Source organism: Chrysemys picta, chromosome 2 (genome assembly GCF_011386835.1).
Source record: "Chrysemys picta bellii isolate R12L10 chromosome 2, ASM1138683v2, whole genome shotgun sequence".
Lineage (NCBI taxonomy): Eukaryota > Metazoa > Chordata > Testudines > Emydidae > Chrysemys > Chrysemys picta.
The window spans coordinates 117,773,534-117,798,478 of NC_088792.1; the positions used below are offsets into that span (position 1 = coordinate 117,773,534).

The 24,945-nt window shown below is 40.9% G+C and overlaps 1 protein-coding gene across 6 annotated transcripts in view; it reads left to right on the forward strand.

Annotated features, from left to right (window-relative positions):
* TGFBR1 (transforming growth factor beta receptor 1) overlaps positions 1–23,347 on the forward strand; it is a 71,654-nt gene extending 48,307 nt beyond the window's left edge. For 4 of the 6 annotated variants that reach the window (XM_065584088.1, XM_065584087.1, XM_065584086.1 and 1 more), the window contains 4 exons: positions 2,638–2,794; positions 11,728–11,852; positions 14,154–14,284; positions 18,600–23,347. In XM_065584088.1, coding sequence (XP_065440160.1) covers positions 2,638–2,794; positions 11,728–11,852; positions 14,154–14,284; positions 18,600–18,725 — 539 coding nt within the window. In that variant the 3' untranslated portion in view covers positions 18,726–23,347. The remainder of the gene's footprint in view (positions 1–2,637; positions 2,795–11,727; positions 11,853–14,153; positions 14,285–18,599) is intronic. The other 2 variants (XR_010598481.1, XR_010598480.1) reach the window with 1 other exon arrangement.
* Positions 23,348–24,945: the final 1,598 nt, after the last annotated feature.

The following is a 24,945-nucleotide window of genomic DNA, read 5'->3' on the forward strand; positions in this document are numbered from 1 at the left end:
TGAACACAGATTGTGGCTTATGTCTTGTATCCTAAGGAAAACACAAAATCCTGAAATTATATTTCAGACTGGTCTCAATTTCTTTTCACTCCTAATTAAGACTTCCATTATAAGTGTTGTGTGTGTGTAAAACACATTCTGTAAGTGGAGAAAAGGAAAAGTAATAGCAGAGCGGTGTGGCTTTGGTGTCAGGAAAGTTGCTCAACACTGATTTCTTCCTCTACAGCAGTGGTGGGCAATCTGTGGCCTGCGGGCTACACGTAGTCCATCAGGGTAATCTGCTGGCGGGCCGCGAGACAGTTTGTTTACATTGACTGTCCGCAGCTCCCAGTGGCCACAGTTAATCATTCTCGGCCAATGGGAGCTGTGGGAAGTGGTGGCCACCACGTACCTGTGGGCTGCGCCACTTCCTGTGGCTCCCATTGGCTGGGAACAGCAAATTGCGGCCACTGGAAGCTGCGGGCACCTGTGCCTGTGGACAGTCAATGTAAACAAACTGTCTCACGGCCCGCCAGCAGATTACCCTGATGGGCTGTGTGTGGCCCACGGTCCGCAGGTTACCTACCACTGCTCTACAGACACTGTCTGAGCTATAAGGGCTTATCTACACAGGGAGACTCAGGAAAGTTGTTATAATTTAAAGAGGTGAAATTAAATTACATTGTTTCATAGAGTTTAAGGCCAGAGGAAACATTAGATCTTCTTGTCTGACTTCCTGTACACCACAGCCCATTAATTTTTGCCCAGATGACTAAAGTCTTTAGTCTAACTAAAGCATTCAGTCCTCAAGAGGCTAACCTATGTGCCTTAGAAAGAACAGAAGAGACCAATGAGGCTTCATATAAGTGAAGATAGTTCTGCAGCATATTGGTCCTGCTGTGAGCTTGGCAGCTATGGGCAAAACATAGGCACTACCCAAAGGGAATTGTTTTAGGTAAATATTTGTACTGGTGTTTATCATGTTTTGAAGATACAGAAGTTGCAAATTGGGGTCTTACCAAAAAAAAAAAAAAAATCCAATCCAACCTAATCTCTCTCTCCCCAGTGAAAATTATTTATGTAGAAGGCTTCCCCTAGAATTTCAACAAAATGTTGTATTCCAGAATTTGATCAGTGTTTAGTCTTGGCTGTGCCACTGAGTTGCTGTATGGCCTTGAGCAAGTTATACCTCAGCCTTAGTTTTCATATTTGTAAAATGTGATTAATTACTTACTGTATCCACAGCGATGGGTATATAGTAAAGATTGATTGTAATGCTTTTTGAATGTGTAAAGTGCTTTAAAATAAGTGGATCAGCATTCACAGAAAAGAATGATTTGGATGTAGTCATTATCTTCGGACTTGTATAGGTTTATAACCTTAACTATGGTATTTGAACTGATGGAAAAATTTGAAAGTTTAGATGGAATCTTCTTCTGGGACATGCTTGCAGGGAGCCTTGGTACTTTTTGCTTTCCTCTGCAGCATTGAGCAAGTATAGTACCGTAGGATCATGCAGACATATCTCACAAGATCAGTTTCCTTTAACTTCAGGTTGGGACTCGTCTACATGAACATTTAGTTCACTGCAAGCTGGGGTCTGCTTCTGCCATGCACTAGCAGTGCATGTCAACAGGGTCCACATGGACAAACAGTTCATTAGTGTGGTTTCATCTATTTCCATTTCAGAGCAGAGTAGTTTAAAGCACACTAACTGTTCATCAGCAAGGTTCATACAGACAGTTCAGTGTGGGGCAGACTAGACTGGTGTAGATTCACACCGTAGCTTAGCACAAACTAAATGTTCATGTAGACAAGCCCTTACAGGCATTGGTAGACAACAATTCTTTCCTTCAATAGTTCCTTTCATTTTAAAAAGATCTCTATTAAGTATGCTTGGATGAACATTGAAATTGTTAGTGGGGTTCGTGGTAAACAAACGCTTCTGCTTTGAAACTAAGTTTTATAAGTAATGTCATTCCAAAGGATAATCTTTGCTCAAAGTTATAAGTAGTTAAACACAAGACTTTAGAATGAAAGTGCTGTCTCAACATTTCTGTTATTATCATACAGTATTATGTTAGTACCTAGAAGGCACAATTGTATAAAAAAAATTGTTGCTACACCAAAGACATTAGCTTATTACACCATTTTTGTTATGCATTAGCTGCTCAAGTCATATGAATAGTCTTTCCAAAACAACCTCCAGTGATGTTCAATATAATGTATTGTTCTGTTTACTCAGAAAAATTTTTGCTATTGTTTTATAGTCACAACTGTACAAAGATGAAAGTGTGACTCTAGCTAGTACTTCCCCCCCCTTCAGCTATAGACAAATCACTGCTAAATTCCTAGAATATAGTGATTATATTAACCTACAAATTTCACATATGTAGATCACTGCTGTTCTACCAATATAGCACATCCTTCTGTTTCCTTCAAGCAGGTTTAAATGAAACTTACATTTATAACTCCACATCAACCCTTCACATTATAGATACAAATGTGATACTTTGATTCATAACCTCAAAATCTTGAACTCCTCACCCAGGTGAGAATATGTAATAGAGGATTTCTGAAACATTCTTTAGTTAGTAGTAGGGATTTGTTTTGGGACTTTTACCTCTTCTACCCTTTTTTTCCCCTCCTCCTATGCAGGAAAACCAGCCATTGCTCATAGAGACTTGAAATCAAAAAATATATTGGTAAAAAAGAATGGAACGTGTTGTATTGCGGATTTAGGACTGGCAGTGAGACATGATTCAGCTACAGATACAATTGATATTGCCCCAAACCACAGAGTGGGAACAAAAAGGTAAAATCATTAACATATTTATCAAATTATTTTTCTTCAAAATGTGTCTTCCTCTCCTTTCTGTGTAAGAGATTGATAGTCATGGGTCTGAATGGCAGTATGACGAATAGCCTACAAAATTGTCTGCGACAGGCAGTGCTTCCCCCTCACCCATCCTTTCCAGTCAATGGAACCATTCCATGCTTAAGGCCTTGCTCAATCTGGGTCTCTGTGTGTCTATAGCACTGCAAAAATTTGTGCAAATGGTACTGGGTATTGGGAGATCAGCACCTCTTCAATATCTTCATAAATTATTTAGATAATGGTATAGAGAATACACTTATAAAGTTTATGGATGATACTACTCTGGGAGCGGTTGCAAGTGCTTTGAAGGATAGGATTAAAATTCAAAATGATCTGGAGAAATGGTCTGAAGTAAATAGGATGAAATTCAATAAGGACAAAGGCAGAGTACTCTACTTAGGAAGAAACAATCAATTGCGCGCACATAAAATGGGAAATGACTGCCTAGGAGGGAGTACTGCAGAAAAGGATCTAGGAGTTATAGTGGGTCACAAGCTAAATATGAGTCAGTGTAATACTGTTGTGTGCGCAAAAAAATGAACATAATTCTGGGATGTATTAGGAGGAGTGTGGTAAGCAAGACATGAGAAGTAAGTCTTCCACTCTCCTCCGCACTGATAAGGCCTCAGCTGGAGTATTGTGTCCAGTTCTGGGCACCACATTTCAGGAAAGATGTGGACAAATTGGAGAAAGTTCAGATATGAGCAACAAAAATGGTTAAAGGTCTAGAAAACATGACTTATGAGGGAAGGTTGAATAAATTGTGTGTGTTTAGTTTGGAGAAGAGAAGGCTGAGGGGGGATGTGATAGTTTTCAAGTACATAAAAGGTTATTACAAGGAGGAAGGTGAAAAATGGTTCTTGTTAACCTCTGAGGATAGGACAAGCAGCAACGGGCTTAAATTGCAGCAAGAGAGGTTTAGGTTGGACATTAGAAAAAACTTCCTATCAGGGTAGTTAAGCGCTTTAACAAATTGCCTAGGGAGGCTGTGGAATCTCCCATCATTGGAGGTTTCTAAGACAAGGTTAGACAAACAACTGTCAGGAATTGTCTAGTGGTTACGTAGTCCTGCCTTGAGTGCAGAAGACTGGACTAGATGACATATTGAGGTCCCTTACAGTCCTACACTTCTATGATTGTATTCCCAGCTAACTGGCTTCTTGTGTGAATTACGATCACAAAGCCTTCTATTGTATAATGATATAACCTCCATCCAGTCTGTTTGTCATATACATGAGTTATTTTAGACAAATCAGTAAGGGTATATAGGGTAGTATATGCCGGGTGGAAATAGAAAGTTGGTGCCTGACATCAGTCTGAAATATGTAATATAGTTGTCTGACCAAATATAGGAAGTGAACGGTGCAGAGTAGGGTATCTAGCCTGTAACGTAGTGTTGGACAGATATCTTGTGAGGGAAATATGAAAAATTGCCTGTACCGAATACCATGAGGTGGGAAAGGCAATGGTCTCTAGCCTCTGATTAGGGAGTAGGTTTGAAATGTATAGGCCAACATGCTCTTTCTTCCTTTAGGAACCCATCTCCCGGGTTGGGAAACTGTGGGTTTACTTTCTTTAAAAAATGTGCGTTTAATAGTGACCTTACTTCATTTCTCTTTGGCTGCATCTGTGCAGTTAAAATCTTTTTAGTCATAATTCACCTTTGCTGCAACACTCTGTTCCATTTTGTATTTACCTGTGACATTCTTGATTACCTTTCACAGACCTGAAGAAGAACATAGTGTAGCTCAAAAGCTTTTCCCTTTCACCAGCAGAATTTGGTCCAATAAAATATTACCTCACCTTCCTTGTCTGTCTCATATCCTGAGACCAACATGGTTACAGTGCTGCCAACAGAATTGTAGACAGGACAATTAAGCTCTACTCCATTCTTTGCTACAGTTGCCCTCATTGTTAATGATCCTGGGGCTATTCTAATTATGAATTACAGCTAAAAAGCTGTCCAGTGTAGACAAAGTCTTTGTTCCTGATCAGGCCTAAAACTTTAGTAGCATGTTATCAACCCTATCCAGTTCAACATTAATTCCTACTCCTGAAAACCACAGAAGAGCCACACAAAGTTAATTCTATATTTTACTAAAAGACTGACCTGGCATAAATTCAGGTTTATCCCATCCGTGTTATAAAAAAGTCTCCAGACTGAAAGCAGCCAACTTCAGCACATATCTTACTGTTGCTATTCTTCTTTCAGAAATCTTTACTACTGTTTTATTCATCCATTCCCCCTTGAACCAAGGCTATTTTATTCTTGTTTATAATATTCCTTTGAATGTGCATTCTCAGAGGCCTTCAGGATTAGGGATCTATTTTAATTTCTTACTCTCTAGATTAGAAAACTACTTCAGGGGAAGAAATTTACACTGGTGCAGGACTTTGTTCTATTTAATCTTGGTCCTGGGTAAAAAGTACTGCTAGATGGAATCACCAGTGGTGAGGGACAGATGGTCATGAGAATGTCGCTACAGGTGTCTATGGACTGTTCTGATATGGTTACAGGGTTGATGCCCACAGCCATCATTGTGTGATGAGCCTCGTGGCTCCAGGCATGCCATGCAAAATACAGGACACAATAGAGAACCTGCTGTTTGAGGGAATTAAGCCCTTCAGCCAGAGAACAGAGTAAGTGCTCCATTCTCTCAAGGACTCAACAGCCACATTACAGAGCCTGAAGACGTACCAGTTCCTTACAGAGAACCTTACAAATGCAAACCCCAGTAAAAACAAAGGACTTCTCCTTACCCCTGGGTCGACTGTCAGAATACCAGCATCAGAAGAAAACTAGGTGAGTGGATGCGAATCATCTGCCTCCTTGACTAATCCAGCTCTCTGGCTCAGCAAAATTGATGGTTGTGTTAAGAGCCACAATGGAGCTGACCTATAGGCTGTGCTTATCTTCAGGAACTGCCTTGTCCCATTCCAAGAGGCTTGGGCAGCTATGACAATGAACAAGTGGGTATTGGACATCACTTTTCAAGGCTACCTTATACAGTTCCATTCACTGCCCCCTTTCCTACCAGCTGCTCTTCAGGGGCCCTTCTCACAAGAGACTCACAAACAAAAGTGATTTCATTGCTTCATCTAGGGGCCATAGAAGAGGTACTGTGGGAATACAGGGGAAGAATCTTCTACTCCCAATTCTTCCTTTTATCCTCAAACAGAATTGACGTGGGGAGCGTCTTCCTCTCTTTTAGCCTAGACCTGAGGAGACTCAAAGAATACGTTGCCGCAGATTAAGAATGGTAATGCTTGCCTCCATTTCATTTAAAGTCTCCAGGATCAAGAACAGTTCATGGTTTTCAACTTGCAGGATGTATACTTCTGCATAGCCATCCACCCAGCCCTCAGGAAGTACTTAATATTCACAGTGGAGCCCAACCATTACCAGTACAAGGTTCTGCTGTTGAAATTCGCCATGGCACCAAGAGTCTTCACAAAATGCATAGCAGTAGTAGCAGCACAGCTCAGAAAACGCATTCACATCTGCCCACCCAGTAAGAGGATGCAGAATACCTAAAGTTACCCCATCTCCCTATTTTCTCAGTGGGGCCTCCTGGTGAACTATGGAAAAAGTCTTATTCCCTCTGTGGCAGAGCTCTGACCTTGTCCCAGTGGGTCCTGCGCTTCTAGGCGGTATATGCTAGCCTCAGTGGCTCTGTGACCCTCCACGTAGCCCTTCTCTCTCTAAGGCCAGGGTTACAGTCTACTGAGCCCTTTTCATCATAAGCCAGCAAGGAGGTTGGTGAGAGAACTCCCTCAGTCTCTGTTGTCCCTAGGGCTTATTTTAGAACAGTTTAGCCTCCTGTCCTGACAGGGACCTGACTTCCCCTCCCAGGAGGTGTTCCTGTAGTGGTGGGTTGGGGGGAACCCGGGCCTGCCCTCTACTCCGGGTTTCGGCCCAGGGACCCTAATGGTAGCAGCTGTTGGCAGCCAACCTTTCGCTGCCAGAGTTGCTACATTTCCCTGGGCCACTTCCCCACAGCTCTCCTGCTTCTCCCTTTTTCACCCTTACCTTAGGGCTCCCTTATCAATAACTTGAGGATGTCTTCATTAAAGCCCTTCAGCTACATTTCCGCTCCCTGGCTCTCCTCTGCCTGACTGGAGTGAGCCCTTTTTATAGTATCAGCGGGGGCCTTAATTAGAGTCAGGTGGTCACATTAACTTAATGGCCTCACCTGACTCTTTGCAGGTTAATTGGAGTCAGGTGTTCTCATTAGCCGGGAGCAGCCCCTGCTCTGGTCAGTCAGGGAACAGAAAACTGTTAATCCAGTGGCCAGTGTATCTGCCTTCTGCTATTCTGCTGTACCCAACTGGCCTGGGTCGATCACACCTCATAGACAATAGAGTTTATAGAGTCCTGATCAAATCTGGGGAGGTTTGCTCTCACCAATCCAAAGACAGATTCCTGTCAATGCAAGCAGTGGTGCACCAAATATAGATCCAATGATGACCGTGCAGATACATTTGCGGCTGCTAGGCTTCATTGCTGACCACACCAATTCTGACTTAGGATGGTCTGTCCTTCAGCAAAATACCAGATGAATGCGTAGTGGTGATTCTACCTCATGTAGCAGATCTGAGCTGGTGAAAGGAGCCCAAAAACATGTGGGGGAAGAGTACCATCCTCTACTCTCTTCTCAACAAGGAGTTTAATCATGGATGCTTCAGGTACAGTTTTGGGGAGCCCATTCTTACTCCTGGGGGAATTCTGCACCACTGTGCATGTGCAGAATTTATGTCCGTTGCAGATTTCTTTTGCTTCCCCACAGAAAAATTACTTTCTGACGGGGAAGCAAAGGTAAGCCACAAGAGCGGTCATGCAGCTCTCCCCAACAGTATGTTTCAGGGGCCCAGGGAAGCTGGCAGAGAGGTAAATCACTTTGGGGCAGGAGGCGGGACTAGGGAAGATCCAGCTGGTGGCTCCTACCCTGTACCAGGATCAGCTGCTAGTCCTGGCTGTGCTGGGAGGATGGGACTACTTCCTTTGCACAGCATCCAGGGGCAGGTCCAACCCACCCCCAGATTGCTCCTTCAGCTGAAGGAAGCTCTGCAAACTCCCTTACCTGCTTCCTGCACCCATTGCTCCTCAGCTGCAGGGGGAGGAATCCCTGTACAGAGAGCTGCTCCCCAATCTGCCCAACCCCTGTGCATCCAGACCCCCTAATGCCCAGACCCTCCCAGCGAGCCTCCCCCCCAACACACCCCGATGAGCTCCACTCTCCTTGCACCTGGACCATCCTGTCGAGCCTCCCATCCCCCAGATTTCATCCCCACCAAGTCCCAACCAGCTGCATCTGGACCCCCACCACCACCACTGAGCCCTCCACACCCATACCCCCTTGCCAAGCTCTATCTCCCCCACACCCAGACCTCCCCCACTGAGCCTGAACCACCTTCACCTGGACTCCCCTGCAGAGTCCCATTACTATTGCACCAAGAACCTCCCAACAAGCCCCTGTGCATCCAGATCCCCACCACCACACACCTGGATCCCCCACTGAGCTGCCTGCACCCAGATTACCCCACACCTGGATCCCCCCCACACTTAGCACACTTGGATCTTGTCTTGCTGAGCCTGCCTGCCCACACTTGGTGTACACCTGGAACAGAGGGGCAGGACCCTTGGGTGTTTCTGGGGCAGGCCCAGTCCTTGCACTGTGTCAGGGTTGGGTGCAGCTTCACTTCTGAGACTCGGTTTCCTGGTGGGAGCTGCACAGTGATCTCCCACCTCTGTGCAGCCAGAGGCCTGTGCTCCCCAGTGCCATGCTGGAGCTTCCACATTTATTTGTCAAAATTTGCAGAATTTAAAGTGTGTGTGTGTGTGTGTGCGTCCGTCCGTCCCCAAGAGTAACAGATACAAGGCACTTGGACCTGGTAGGACATCAATGTGTTAGTGCTCAGAGTCATCAGGCTAGGCTCCATTACCTTTCATTCTGTTCTTCAAAACTTCACAGTTCAGTTCCTGATGGACAACACCTTTGATGCACTACATAAACAGGCAGGGAGGCACATGCTCATTTTTCCTGTTTGTGGAGTCCTTAAACTCTGGACATGGTGTCACCAACACAGTATAACACCAATGGCTCTTCACCTCCTGAGCATCAGCAACAATGTGGTGGGCTCTCTGAGCAGTCAGTCACCACTTAAAAATGGTTGCTGTGGAAGTCTATTAGAGCTGATAATCATACATTGGGGAACCACCGTGATAACCTGTTTACCACTGATATAAAGTCCAAGTGCCAGAACTCTTTTGTTTCTATATGATCCCAGGATTGTTACTTGGCTCCTTGATTCTGCAGTGGTCTGAAGGCAGCTTGCATGCCTTTCCACAAGTTTCCCTTTTCCCTAGGGTGACTTCCAAAATCAGGAGCCATGGCCATACTCATTCTTGTAGCTTTGTAGTGACTGAGGCAGTTTTGATTCTGACCTACTACATGTGTCCATCTAGTCCAACTACCAGAATACCTAAACCTGTTCTCACAACACCATGGCCAGATAATTCATCTAGCCTAAAGTTGATGTACCTGATGGTCCAACTGTTGGTTGGTTGAATCCCCAAAATCCTGATTCAGAGGAGGAAAACATTCTTAAGAAGAACTTACTCATTGAAGTTGAAGTGATTCTCTATTTTGTGGACAGCCTAGCATTGTCTGGACCTGGTCCAGGCCTGGGTACCTCAGAACCTCTACTACTTACTGCACTTGAAAAGACATGCCTATCTTTCAGCTCTGTTACAGTGTACCTTGTACAATTTCACATTGCCAGATACCTGTACAGTTGTGCTCCCCTTTCTCATTCCATGATACATACATACTTGCTGGTCAGAAGAACCTCTTTTTGTCTGGGACCTTGATCTAGTAGTTTTGGGACTCCTGGCATTTCCGTTTGAATCTGACTGCTTCCTGCACCACCTCACTCTGAAAACAATCATAGAATACCAGGGTTGGAACGGACCTCAGGAGGTCATCTAGTCCAACCCCCTGCTCAAAACAGGACCAATTCCCAGACAGATTTTTGCCCCAGATCCCTAAATGGCCCCCTCAAGGATTGAACTCACAACCCTGGGTGTAGCAGGCCAATGCTCAAACCACTGAGCTATCCCTCCCCTCCTCCCATCTTGTTGATGGCCATTACTTCAGCCAGGAGAGTGAATGAGCTTCAGGCACTTATGGCCAAATCCTACATACTGCATTCCACAGAGAAAAGGTGGTGCTGAGATCACGTCCACAGTTCATTCCTAATATGGTCTGTTATCTAAACCAGTCAATCAACCTGCATGTCTTCTTTCCAACGATACACTTGGCACAGGGAGAAAAAATACACACACTAAATGCACCCGGGACTTTGCTTTATGTTACAGGACCAAATCGTTCAGACTCTTGTCCTGGCTATTTATAGCCATAGCTGGGTGTTCTAAAAGTTAAGCCAATGTCCCCACACAGGATATTGAAATGGATAACTCAGTGTATCTTGCTGTTACTATTTGGCTGGTGTACCTCTTCCTCTGCAAATCAAGGCACTTCACCAGAACTCAAGCAATTCTCCTCTGCCTGTTTAAAAATGTCAATTTGAGATCTCCAAGGAGATGACATGGAGTAACCCATTACCGTTTGTCCAGCATTATGCATTGGATTTAGCTGCTAGAATAGATGGCAAGTATGAGAAAGCAGTACTATTAGCACTGTTGAAATGATGCAGCTGATATTCCTCATTCCTGAGGGGCTACTACTTGCTAGTCACCTAGAGGAGGATCCACACTGGCATATACTGTACCTATGAGTGTGGTTCTTCGACATGTCAGTGTGGCTCCTATGATCCAACCTCCACCCCTTCTTTTTAGAGTCCTCTGTTACATTGGCCCTGATCCTCCCTTGCATTCTGCTCTGTATACCCTCATGTGGCCCCAATGAATATCAGTATGCAAAAAAATCAGAGCTTGCGTGTGAGGCACATGTGAATCTACAGTTGATCCACGCTGATCACAACATCTCAAAGAACCAGTTACTGTATGGCTAGTAAAAAGTTTTTTCCATTCTCTAGCAGTCCCAGCCATGCCTCCCTCCAACACAGCCCACAGGGTTTTAGCATCTCTTGCCTCCAGCATGTCTAGCAACATATTCTAACTCCCTTCTTCCCCATGCTCTTTAGGAATGCCCCCCAATGCAAAATTCCTCTTTTGTCCTTCAACCTGCCCCCTTCCTCAAAAGTAATTATCCTCTCCCACAGATCCACTGCTGCTGCCACTACTCCTGTCTCTGTGTGTCTCCTGGATATTGCAGCCACTGGGTTGCTTGCTCGCCCTCCCCTTGTGAAGATTCTATGGCTCCAGCTTTCTGTCTCGCTATCATTTCCCCTTCCGAAAATGGCAGTAGCTCAGAAGCTGCTTTGCTTCTTGCCTCCTTTCACCTGCTGGAATAAAGCTATTGAACATATTTTCACTTTGTAATCAAATACAGTAATTAATCTTAACAGTTGAGGACCACAAACACAAGCCTCAAGGATCACATGTTAAACACCTGGAAGTAACTGAACTGCTTTTCATTGTTCCAAGGCCATGCAGATTGGTGCGTGACATAGGGTGGGATATTGAAAAGCATTCAGGATTGGCCTAATTGCTTCTGTTGACTAATTCAATAGGCATTTTACCACTGACCTTAATGGAATCAGAATTAGGCCAACATGCAGTGATTTTGAAAATTCTGCTCTTTAAGTAGTACGTCATAATTTTCCTAATTTATTGACTTCTGTTAAGCTGATTTGTTCAATGTGTTGGAGCTGAAGAAATACTGAAAAAGCTTAGTGCAGTATGCATTTTATGGCATAAGATATTTTGGTTCTTTTATTTTTAATAGATACATGGCTCCTGAAGTCCTAGATGATTCCATAAATATGAAACATTTTGAGTCATTCAAGCGAGCCGACATCTATGCGATGGGATTAGTGTTCTGGGAAATAGCACGGCGATGTTCAATTGGTGGTACGTGACAATCCTAAATGGAGCATATTAAATTATAAGTTTTTGTACTGATTGTTTGAAGACTCTGAACAGTTTTGCATACCTATTTTCCAGAATCATTTTGTTATACTACATAATTTAGCATACTTTCCATGGTTTATACTTAGTTTTTAAAACCATTTTATCTTTTGCTTCAGTCAACTAGTGTCAAATAATGAGCACCTCTCAAGTTTCTTAACGAGGGCTTATCTGTAAATGATATATGGCTAAACCTGGAGTAAGTAAAAGAAACTCCTCTTGAAATTGAGAGCCACCCCTCCTTATACCAGAGCAGAATTTGTCCCCAAAGTCATATAAAAAAGGGCAAAATTGGTGCCCTTGAAAGTGTGGCACTGACTGCACTGGTAAGGGTATGTGCAGGTAATGTTCAGATACCTAGTTTAAAATGCAATTTTTCTGACGCAGATCATCTCGGGAAGAGACAGAAGTGTTTTTATAGTTGTAAAAGGCACTGGTGAGATCTCCTCTGGAACACTGAGCAGCTCTGGTCTCCCATCTTTAAGGAAGATAAATTCAAACTGTAACAGGTGCAGAGAGAGGCTACTAGGAAGATTAGATGAATGGAGAAACCTGCCATATGAGAGGAGACTTGACTTAAGCTTGGCTAATAAAATGAAAGCTGAGGGAAGATAGGATTGCTTTATATAAAAACATTAGAGGGATAAACACCGGGGAGAGAGAGGGAGAGGGCTTATTTCAGTTACAGGCCAATGTTGGCACAAGAACGAATGGATATAAAGTGGCCCTCAACAAATTTTAGGCTTGAAATTAGACTAGAGTTTCTAACCATCAGAGGAATGGAGTTCTGGAACAGTCTCCCACGGGGAGTCGTGGGGGCAAAAAATCTAACTTGTTTCAAGACTGAGCTTGATAAATTTATGGAGGGGATGAGATTGGCCATATGCCAGTTTAAGCAATCTGCTGTTCCCAAATATCTCCAGCAGCTGCGGATGGGACCCTAAATGGGGAGAGCTCTGAGTTACTACAGAGAGTTCTCTTCCAGGTGGCTGGCTGGTGGGTCTTGTCCATATGCTCAGGGTCTAACTGTCATTTTCCTCCAGGTCAGATTGACCAAGACCCTGGGGCAGGGGGGATTCTGATTTCCTCTGCAGCATGGGGCACGTGTCACTTGCTAGTTTGAACTAGCATAAATGTGGATTCTCTAACTTGAAATCTTCAATCCAATTTTGAGGACTTCAGTAACTCAGCCAGAGGTTCGCAAAAAGAACAGGAGTACTTGTGGCACCTTAGAGACTAACAAATTTATTAGAGCATAAGCTTTCGTGGACTACAGCCCACTGGACAGTCCACGAAAGCTTATGCTCTAATAAATTTGTTAGTCTCTAAGGTGCCACAAGTACTCCTGTTCTTTTTGCGGATACAGACTAACACGGCTGCTACTCTGAAATCAGCCAGAGGTTATGAGCCTATTGCAGGAGTAGGTGAGGTTCTGTGACCTGCGATGTGCAGGAGGGTCTGACTAGATGATTTTGATGGTCCCTTCTGGCCTTAAAGTCTAGGAGTCTATCAGTAATGGGAAGTGTACATCTGCTCTTCCTCACACAGTACTAAGACTTATTCCTAAGTATTTAAAGTGCAATATGGAAAACTCTCCCAATATTGGAGCGTGATTATAGTTGCTCTTGTATTGGGATTCACATTTTCAGTTTAAGCCTAGAACAGCATCAGTCATGCTCTTTAAAGAATCACTTTTCAAATAAAACTTTAAAATAGAAGCAAAGAAAATGGGCAAAGATACTTGCAATGGAATTTGCATTTTGTTCACATTGTCCCATGTAAATTGCAACCTGTATTATTATTTGTTCGTTTTGTGATTCACTTATTTGTAAGTAGATGTGGTAATATACAGAATGAAAAGATCGGATCAAATTAAGCTGTTTTTAAAAGCTTTTATTAATATCTTTAATTTGTTTCATTGCTGATGAAACAACCAATTTTTGTTCAAATTCAGGAAGACACAATTTCCACAAGTCTGTAAACATTTTATGAAAAGTTACAAAGCACTAAATTAAGGCAGTTGTGTGAGCTTGGTCAATCACTTCATTGGTAAGATTGGATAATATTTCCTTTGTAAAGAGATTTTAAATCTGCCGATTAAAAGTACTGTATAAAATAAGTTCTGAATTATATCAGCCCAAAAAAACCCAAAAAGACAAAACCCTTGAGAATGAGTTAACAAAAAAATCTGTAATTGTGATGTTAAACAAAAAGAAATGCTAAATACTTCAATCAAAACTACAGGAATACATGAAGACTACCAGTTACCATACTATGACCTAGTCCCTTCAGATCCTTCAGTTGAAGAAATGAGGAAAGTTGTTTGTGAGCAGAAGCTGAGACCCAATATTCCAAACAGATGGCAAAGTTGTGAGGTGAGTATTACTAAATGTGCAAAAAACTAAAATAATTCAAGAAAACTGCAGCTTTTAAAGTATTTAAATCCGTTTTTTGTCTTGATTTTTGTAGAATGGAGATGCATATGTGCCTCTGAGAGAACTTTAGTGGCTTTGTGATAATTATGAATTTATTATATGATGCTGGTCAGTGGATGTGGTTATGCACAAAAATTTAAAACTCTCTTACCAAGGCTGGCTAGTTTGACAAAAGAATTCTCAGAGCCCTTCACGTGAACAGTGGCTAAAGTTACTTGTCCATGAAATTAATGTGTGACTGCATATGACACAAAACAAAATTATCCAGGAAACCTCACTGCAGATCAACAAATGTATTTCATTACTTCTAATTAAAAATATAAGAAACTGAATAACACATGTTTCAGAGGACAGTTTTTATCTACAATTGCAGGACCATGTAAATGTCTGGCAAATTACCAGAATATTAACCAAGGAGTGAAAATAATCTGTGCTGATTGTACTTAGTTTGCAGTCTTCAAGGTATAAAACGCCAAATATGATATCATGGAAATCATTCATTTCCATTCTCTGGATCTCTTTTGTTACAATGTCCTAATGTAGACAGATTCACAACAGTGACATGGTGGCAAAAATGCAGGGAAGAAACACTAGAGCCTTCTGTACACTAAGGCCATTTCTACACTATGGGGATTATAGTGGTATAGCTAAGGCCCTATAATGTAGATCCAGCCTGTCACAGTGGAAGGGATTTCTCTATTGCTGTAGGAACACTGCCTCCCCAAGCGACGGTAGCTAAATTGATAGAAGCATTCTTTCGTTGACCTAAGTGCAACTACACTGGGGATGAGGTCAGCATAAGTATTGCACTAGGGTGTGGATTTTTCACATCCCATAGTGCCATAGCTTTGTCGACCTGGTCTACACTTAAAATTTAGGTCTTAGTAGGATAAAGTGAATGAAGGGCAATTTACATTTGAATGAGATTATCTATGTCAGTTTAATGTGCTTTAACGTTACACCTTTAGTTAATTCATCTTAATTTTCCTGAGTATGCCTGTGTAGACAAGCCCAAAGTCTGAGGGTATTTAGCTAATCTGGGGGTTCTCAAACTGGGGGTCGGGACCCCTCAGGGGGTCATGAGGTTATTACGGGGGGGGGGGGTTGCAAGCTGTCAACCTCCACCCCAAACCCCACTTTGTTCCAGCATTTATAATAGTGTTAAATATCTAAAAAAGTGTTTTTAATTTATAAGGGGGGGGGGGGGTTGCACTCAGACGCTTGCTATGTGAAAGGGGTCACCAGTAAAAAAAAAAGTTTGAGAGCCATTGAGCTAACCCCATTCATCTCAGTAGGTGTTGAGTGACATTAATTTAAAATGTCAAGCCTCCCTGGATGCTTAAAGCCTCCTTGTCTCCTACTCAACTGTCGAACATTTACTTAGTGCTGATGCGAAAGTCTGATATTAAACCAATTATTTTAAGTGGCCTCCAATTTTAAATTCAGCATACTACAAATTAAATTACACAAGATATTATACTGATTGGAGTAAACTGAGATTGGCATGGAGGGGTAAAAAGCTTAGAAGCAATACCATGTTTTTTTTGAAGTCTGCTACTTAGATCTGTGTAATCTAAGTGTATCACTTTTACAAAAGATTATTTTCCAGACTATATTTTAAAGCTCTAGCTTGAGTACTCTACCTCCTACAGTTCAAAACTATTAAATTATGAGTAAGAACATAAGAATGGCCATATTTAGGGTTACCAGATAGCAACTGTGAAAAAACGGGACAGTGGGTGGGGGGTAATAGGCGCTTATATAAGAAAAAGGCCCCAAAACAAGGACTGTCCCTTTTAAAAATGGGACATCTGGTCATCCTAGCCATATGGATCAGACTAATGGTCCATCTAGTCCCAGTATTGTCTTCCAACAATGGTCAACGCTAGATGCTTCAAAGAAAGAACAGAACAAGGCAATTACCAAGTAATCAATCCCCTGTTGTCCAGTCCCAGCTTCTGGCAGTCAGAGGTTTTAGGGACACCCAGAGTATGGGGTTGTGTTCCTGACCATCTGGGCTAATAGCCATTGATGGACCTATCTTCCATGAATTTATCTTTTGAATCCATTATTATTTTGGCCTTCCACTCGCAACAAGTTCACAGGTTGACACTGCATTGTATGAAGTACTGTACTTCCTTATGTTGGTTTTAAACCTGCTGCCCATTAATTTTGTTGAGTGATTCCCTAGTTCTTGTGTTATGTGAAGGGATAAATAAAACTTCCTTATTCACTTTCTCCACACCATTCATGATTTTGTACATCTCTATTGTATCTCCCCTTACGCCTCTTTTTTTTATTTTTATTTTTTTTCCCTAAGATGAAAGGTCCCAGTCTCTCTCAATCTTTCCCCATATGCAGGGCTTTGGAGCTGTGCTTCGGCTCCGCTCTGGCTCCAGGCAAAAACCTGCTGCTCCACGCTCCAGCTCTGGGCTCTGCTCCAAAGCCCTGCTCATATGGAAGCTGTTCCATACCCCTGATCATTTTTGTTGTCTTTCTCTGTACCTTTTGCAATTCTAATATATCTGTTTTGAGATGGGGCATCCAGAATGGGGTACATAGCGCTGAAGGTGTGGGTGTACCATGGAGTTATATAATGCCATTACGATATTTTCTGTCTAGTAATACAGACACTGAGCGTAACCACATTTGCCTCCTTTGTAGACTGGCATAGAAAGTAGACCTGTAGCAAGAGATATTTAGGTGAGATGTTATAAAAAAAACTTCCAAGTATAAGGGTAGCTACGCTCTGGAATGAGTTTCCAATGCAGGCTGTGGAATTCCCATCTTTGGAGGCTTTTAAGACAGGTTGGATAAACACCGGTCAGGGATGGACTAGGGTTACTTGGTTCTGCTGCAGCACAGGGAGCTGGACTTGGTGACTTCTTGAGGTCCCTTCAAGCCCTTTATTTCTACGTATTCTCCACTCCCCCCATGCCCTCTAGAATATATTGGTTGTAAAGCTAGAATATCTAGGATTCTTCAAGATTAGTTGTGTATACACATTCCACTTCAGGTGTGTGCACTCAAGTGGGAGACTTTTTTTGGTCAGCAGTACCCATTGGGGCAGCACATGTGCTCTGAGTGTCCTCATGTCTTCAACTGAGGACACAAAGGGCGGAACTGTCCTGATCCCACCTCAGTTCTTTCTCACTGCTTGTGGCTATTAGTTGGAGGCATGAGGGACACTCAGGGTGCATGTGCTGCCCCGATAGTTACCACTGACCAAAAGTCTCTGGCTTGAGTGCACTGGGTTCATGCACACATAAAGTAGAATGTGTGTGCAACACATCTCAAAGAACCATAGTGACTGTACAGGTAAGTAATCATTTCTTACTTGAGTGGGATCTTTCTATGTTTTGTATTTCTGGGCCATCTAGCACCTTGGTGCCATGGCATTCTGACTTAAATAACACACCGGGAACAATGATTCAGGAGTTTTTGTACTACTTGGGAATAAGGATTATCGCCGTCTTTCCATTGGACCAGCATTTTTTTTTAGTACTGCAGTTTCAGCCCTTTACAGACGTTCATTTTCTGGTGTCATAGGTCTTGGCTAAGGTTCAAATTTATATATGACTTTATAACATTACTGTTTTTATAGAACTTAACTCTAAAAGAGGATGATAGTTTAATTTTATTCAGTTTTGATCTCAAAAAATGGGTGACTTTCTTTGAAAGGATAAAATGTCTGCAGTAGTTCTTGAACATTGTTAAACAAAGAGCATGAATAACTTTCCCCCCTGAGTTGAATTATGGAGTATTCTGAAGCCATGCAGATTTCTCCTAAATTGATAACTAAAAGAATGTATTAATTATTCTTTCAATAGCATGCAACACAATATATTCCCACATGACAGTTCTAGGTAACATATGAATGTTTTTCTCTTGAGTTTTTTCAACTGGAGGCACAAAACACCAGAAGTACATATCTAATACAGAACTTGAGAGAACAATTCCCAGGCAAGCTCATTTTTCATAAATATTTTATTATTCTGCATATGAGCCTAATAAGTGTACTGAAACGAGTTACAGTTCACCTCAGAACTTTTTAGAGACCTTTTATTTTTCTTAAACAAAATGAGAATCTGGATTTCCCACCACAACACACTTTTTTGCATATCACAGTAGCACCAATGACAAAAATTTCAGAAATGTGAATTCTAAGAGTCTAAGGCACAATAAGGATGATTATACATTTCTCTATCCCTGAATAGACTTTTTTCCTTTCTTTTCTTTTTTTATTTTTTTACAGGCATTACGAGTAATGGCCAAAATTATGCGTGAATGTTGGTATGCCAATGGAGCAGCCAGGCTAACAGCTTTACGCATTAAGAAAACATTATCACAGCTCAGCCAACAGGAGGGCATAAAAATGTAATCCTGGATTTACTACTGAAGAGCGCTTTGAAGATCCATAGCTGAATCTGGGTGGCATGTTCAGAAGGTTAATAGCTCTACCTCACTGAGGGAACAGAAGGATATTGCTGCCTTTTGATACTTTATAGGAACATCAGTTGTTAGCCCCGGGATTTCTGTGAACATGGTAAACACTTGTGTTTGGGTCTTTTTTGTGCACTATGAACACCTCTTTCCCAGGACAATTACAAAACATTGTGTAGTCTAGCTTTATTTTTATTAACATGTAACTCTATTTTAAAAGTTCATTACTGGTCTTAACTTTTCATTAACTGTGCTGAAGACATGAAGATCATTAAGGTTTTGGAGCTGGTTCACTACATTGTATACAGTGCATTGAGGGTTCTTAAGTGATTTTATTTGAGGTTGGTACAACTGAGTATTCTGAACCACTGCAAACTTTTTCTTTGATTCAGGTTTTGAATGTATTATTGCAGTATAACTTTCTAGCTATTAAGCTTACATCTATTGACACCTACCTTGATTTACAAAAATGACCTCATTCACTTGTGGGGAACATAATTTATGCAACTATATTTTGTATACTGTTACTGTGCTTTCACTTATTCAGAACATTGCATTGCCTTCAAAATAGATTGTACTATACCAGTAAGTGCCACTTCTGAGTCTTTATAATGCAAATCAATAGGAACATAGAAAGTTTATGGTACTTGTGGTTTCAAAACAGAGTTCAAAAATGGAATTATTCCTTTGCTTAATGACATAATTAACTCTCTATTTGGCATGTAGCTGCATCATTCTTGGAATAACTTTTTTACCAAGATCTGATTCTTAAACCACTGTATGAATTTAAATGGTATGCAAGTTAGTTAATTCAGTGTTATGTTCTAGAACTGTGCATCACATGTAATAAGTTCTAATTATTATATCTAATAAGATTTTTTTTTAAATGAATTGGCACTCTTAAAATGTTTGTCATACTCTTATCTAAGGCCTGGTCTACACTAGCAAGAGGACTAAAGGTTTTTAAGATAAAAGGAAAGAAGTTTTACTCTTTGAAGTCGTTTGTGAGAGATTTACTTTTCAGTTCCTCAGTCTTTCCTTTTTCTTCTCGAACAGTATTATTTGCAAAGACAAGAATTAACTTTATCTATAATTAGAGATGATTAACTGTAATATTTGGGCTTGTTTTATTAGGAACTTAAAAGCTGCTCTCAAATTATACATGCATATACTGTGTGTATGTGACCTGCACACAGTGGTGAGCTGCAAGACTTTGGATACACACACCAGAAGGTTCTGGTGCCCTTGTTATAACTACAAGAGCAAAGATCGTTTGTGTTGTCATTAGAACCCTGAAAAAAATATGCACAGATTTACTCAACCTTCAAATCTCCAACAGGTATATCTTTTCAGAGGATTTTAACAAACTTTTAAGATTCAGATTGTATCACTATCTGTCTGAATGTCTCTTAAAATTGTTAAACGCATGGGAGGTGAGGGGGAAATCAGGAGAATAATCTTTGTCCTGAAACTAAGTTTTTAACCAAATATCTGCTTGGGTAGCAGGCATTTGCCTAATATTGACTTTACTAATGCACACAAAAAAAAAATGGATTGCTATATGCACAACATTTCTCACACACACACCCTAAGTCATCTCTCAGTCACACTCACACATCTTAATTGTATACCACACACTGCAATTTTAACTCTGTTCCCCTTTAAACCTTCATATGCCTGCTTAGGGAATTTTTCACCAGTAGAAGTAGCTATGTGGAGAAAAGGTAATTTGGAGAAGGGATTTTAGAATTGCATGTAAAGTTGTGTTGCTTGCTCTGTGATATATGCTAGCTCTGTAGTAACAGTAAGGTGTGTTGTGCCTGTGAGTGAAGGAGAAGAGGATATGTACTGTTAGATGGCAAAAGGTTTAATTGCCTTGCTTTCTGAGGTGTCTGGTATGAATTGTGCAATGTATAGCAACCCGAACTGCTTTAGTTTTTTGTTTCTTGGTATTGTAATGCTTAACTGGGGGTAAAGTGTAAATAAAATGGGGATTGTAGACCTCCTGGTGTGGGGATAGAAGTGCAACCGCTGACTGAATATTTTATCAGCTGCTGAGCGCGAACCCCCTTTTTCTGCTATAGGATAAAGTCTGGCAGAAAAGTGAAGCTCCTGATGGAGAATGATTGATTGGATCTGAGCACACACAGATTTGAAGTTTGCATATGCCTGCCCCATCCAACCAATCAGACTGGCATGTCCTCAGCCCCATCAATCAAATTTGTGTAAACTTGGCCATAATCCGTCAGTGAGGTTTGTATGCATAATCAGTCGTATCTATGTGGACTTGGACTCATCAATCAAGTTTAGGTGCATGGCACATCAACTTCCAGTTATAACAGGAACAGATAAAAATAACCCTAAATACAATATTTAAAAAACAAACTATCCATTGCATCAGATCTATTCAGTATCCACCTCTTTAGCCGTTTTTTTGTAGATACGTGATATATTTTTAAGAGATTGGTCAACAATAACAAAGTAGGACTACCATGGGAAAAATTAGAGCCCGAACCAAATTTCAAAGACTTCCCATTTAAAAAATTTGAGGCGAAACCAAGTAAAAACTTGCATAGTTCTTACACCCTCTGAATTTTCTAACCCTGGGTGATATTTCACACTGTTTGGCTGCCTATTTTAGAGAGAGAGGTATTTGTCACATTTTAGATGCAAAGCTAACTATGGAGTACCCACCAGGTGTGTCCACAACTTTGTATTCTGTAATCTGTATTTTGGGATTTGATAGTTGGGGATAGGTGATTTTAGGGTTTATTTTTCGTGAAACCATATTTTATCTGACCTTTACAATAGCCGTGAAATCGATACATTTCACAGCTATGATTTTAGAAAATATTACACACTTCTGTGTTATAAAAAATACAGTACTATCAAGCTAAAAGAACTAGAGCCAGATACACAGGATTGCAGCAGGCAATTTGCTCCAGTCAGCTGCACACTGAGATATTTAGATAACATTGTCTTCCCCATCTACTAACCATAGCTTTCTTTTGAAAGCTGCATTCTTTTCTAAATTTGTCCTCTGAATTTTTCAACACTTTGTAGTGGAAATTTGCAAAAAGAAGGTGGATTGATATATTGTCCAATTTTAATGAAGATTATTTTGAGGACAAACATGTGAATGATACCATAAAATGCACAACAGAAAAATTGTGAATAAGCCTGTACGTACCTTGGGTCCAGATGACATCACAAATAGTTTAAGCTTTGTTCTTGTGTTTTTCCATTATACAGTCTGAACGCCTTTATTGAATGGATGTGTCTGGATATTACATGCAGCTTTTTATGTTACCTGTGTAAAAATCATATATGTGCACACATTAATATTTTTTAAACTAAGCTTGTAAATCACCAGATTTGCTCTGGGACATCCAGGGGGACCAAAATATTTTAGCATTCAAAATATTAATTTTATATCATCTCAAGGGTATACCAAAACAATTTGATATAAGAAATACTGATGCAAATGTTTATTGTAAATATACATACACTATACATTCATTTCTTCAAGGTTCATGCATTTATTAAATTGGCATATTAGTAGCACTAAAGCCTCACTTCAGATTACCGACGTGGCCAGACAGCTACGGACAAACATAAGGAGGATTGTTGGAAACGGACTGGTACTGAAAAGACTGAAAAGTCCCACTTGGGATACTGGAATTCTTCAGGGACCCTCCAACCTTGAAAGCTGGAATTCTGGGACATTGTAGAAGCTGTCTGTTCAGCACTCGCACTCTTTCTCCCCCAAATTAAACTACTTTCATTTGTAATCCTAATGCGGACTTTGTATATAGGGATAATGACATTGGGATTGACTCTGTGAGGACTTTAAGCTATCAAATGAAGTAAGAGGCTATTTTTTTATTTTATTTTTTTTACAAAATAATTGTGAGTTGAGTGCCATGAAATCTTCTCTTTAGTTAGCTCCTTGTTTATATTGTGCCATTGAAATGATTACGAGGGTGTTGAAATTATTATACATGTAAAAGAAAAGCTTCAATGTCAGTTGCTTTAAACTTAAGTTACCTCTTAAAAGACCAAGGTACATTTACCTCATTGTGTATATAATGTTTAATATTTTTCACAACATTCTCCAAGTTTGCAATTACATGTTTCTAGAAAATATGGGTATTGCTAAATTTACAACTTCAGTGGTACTAACTGTACTGTTTCTCATACTCAAAATATGCACTCTTTATTTTCTGTATTTTATTGTATTTCTGTAAGTTTGTTGCTGCTTTGTCAATGTAGCATCTGCCCTTCCAGAGCTGTGTAGAATAATGCTTTGTATAAATTCTGCATTTTCGGTGGTAAACTTGAGAATCCTGTACAGATGAGTTTGTCTTTTTCTTTTTTTTTTTTTAAGCCTTACAAACTTGTGCATTTTCCCTTACATTTCTGAAAATTATGTATTGTATTGGTAGAGTATACAGTACAATGGATTGTAAATAGGAAAGTAGAAGAGTGATGCTTATGTTAAGTGCTAACACTACAGTAGAAAGTTTAAAGCAATGAAAATAAATTACTTTTTTCAAAGTAGATAAGTGAGCTGTGTCTTGTCTTTTGGAGAAAAAGTGGAAACATTATGTAAATATAATAGTTACAGAGAGCAGGATGCTTTGATCTACTATGGCCACTCTATACCCGGTAAGTGGTGTAAAATGGAGAGGTAGTTGGTGGAGAATTCCCCTTCTGTAGGGGAAATCTCTGCTGGTATAATAGTGGCAGAGGTGGCTTGCAAATGCTTGTGCCAACCACTCCACACCATGGCATAAGGGGAATGAGCGGGTTCCTGAACCTCCACCAGCATAACTGATCTTAAGTACCTTATATCAGTGATAAAAGTTAGAGTATGCCCCCTGCTGCTCTGTCTGCTGCAGATGAATGACTGAGTGGAAGGCTGCCACTCTCCACTATGTCCAAGAAATAGTGAGGAAATTGGCCAGGCTGTTAGCTTACTGTAGTAGGTCTACCACACTCAAAAGTGAAATGGACTGCTTGGCTTACTGCAAGCACTACAAATAGGAATTAAACTTTTCTTCCCTGGGAAGCAAATAAGTATTACATACACTAGTTCCCAAACTGTAATTCTAATTAACTTAATTGAGGATGTTCGAATGGATTGTTGCTTTACAAAACCCATTTTATAAACAAATATTCCATCTTGGAGAGATGGAGCATAGGTGCAACCACAGGAGAAAAGCTTGGGCGAGGGAGAATTTTATTCAGAATACATGGCAAAACACTAGGAGGCTGGATAGCCAACTAAGTATGCCTTTAGGTCTCCACCTCCACAGCCTATTAATCCATTCTACTCCATAATTTTTTTCCCCATCCCAATTTTATAACTAAGAACTTCTTACATTCCTGCCTCTCAGCTGTGAAATTTCTCACACTTTCTTAAAATCAAACTACTACCCAAACTCAAGTAACCTCTCTTGTCAGGATGGAAACATGGTTATTGTCCTACTGGATCACACCCAAATCATCTAGTTTAGAATCCTGACAAGGGCAAGAACCAGATACTTCAGAGGAAGGCATAGCCTGGAGTCGGCAGATGTAGGATAAACTCCCTCTTGCAGAGGTCTCATCCTGATCTTTAGAAATTTGCTTATGCCCTGAAGCACAAGGTTTAATATTGCTTCTAAACTTTCCTAATTTTAACAATTCATATTCTTGATCAATATAAATATCCAATCCCTTTCCTGAATATTGTTAGGTTCTTTGAGTAGCGTCCCTTTTGGTGCTCCACTTCAGCTGTGCATGTACCTCTTGAGCCTTCGATCACAGATTTTTTTTCATTAGCAGTGTTCATTCAGCTCACACATGCATCCTCTACATCCTCATGCTGCACACTGAGGCTTTATAAGGCTGCACAGGCAGGCTGCCCTCAGTTCCTTGTCAACTGTCTTGGATGGCTGATTTCCAGCAATTTCAGGACCTCAGAATGGGTGACAATACTCTTCAAATACCTCTTGAAGAGCTCAAGGATTTCCAACACAAGTTGCTTGACATTTTACAATCAGCAACACCATCCAGAGTTGCATTACCTATTAACGGCCCCCCAAAGACTGTTTGGCAAACACCTGCTATGGTTCTGCTAGCTTGCAAACAGGCAGATAAAAAATACTATGTTC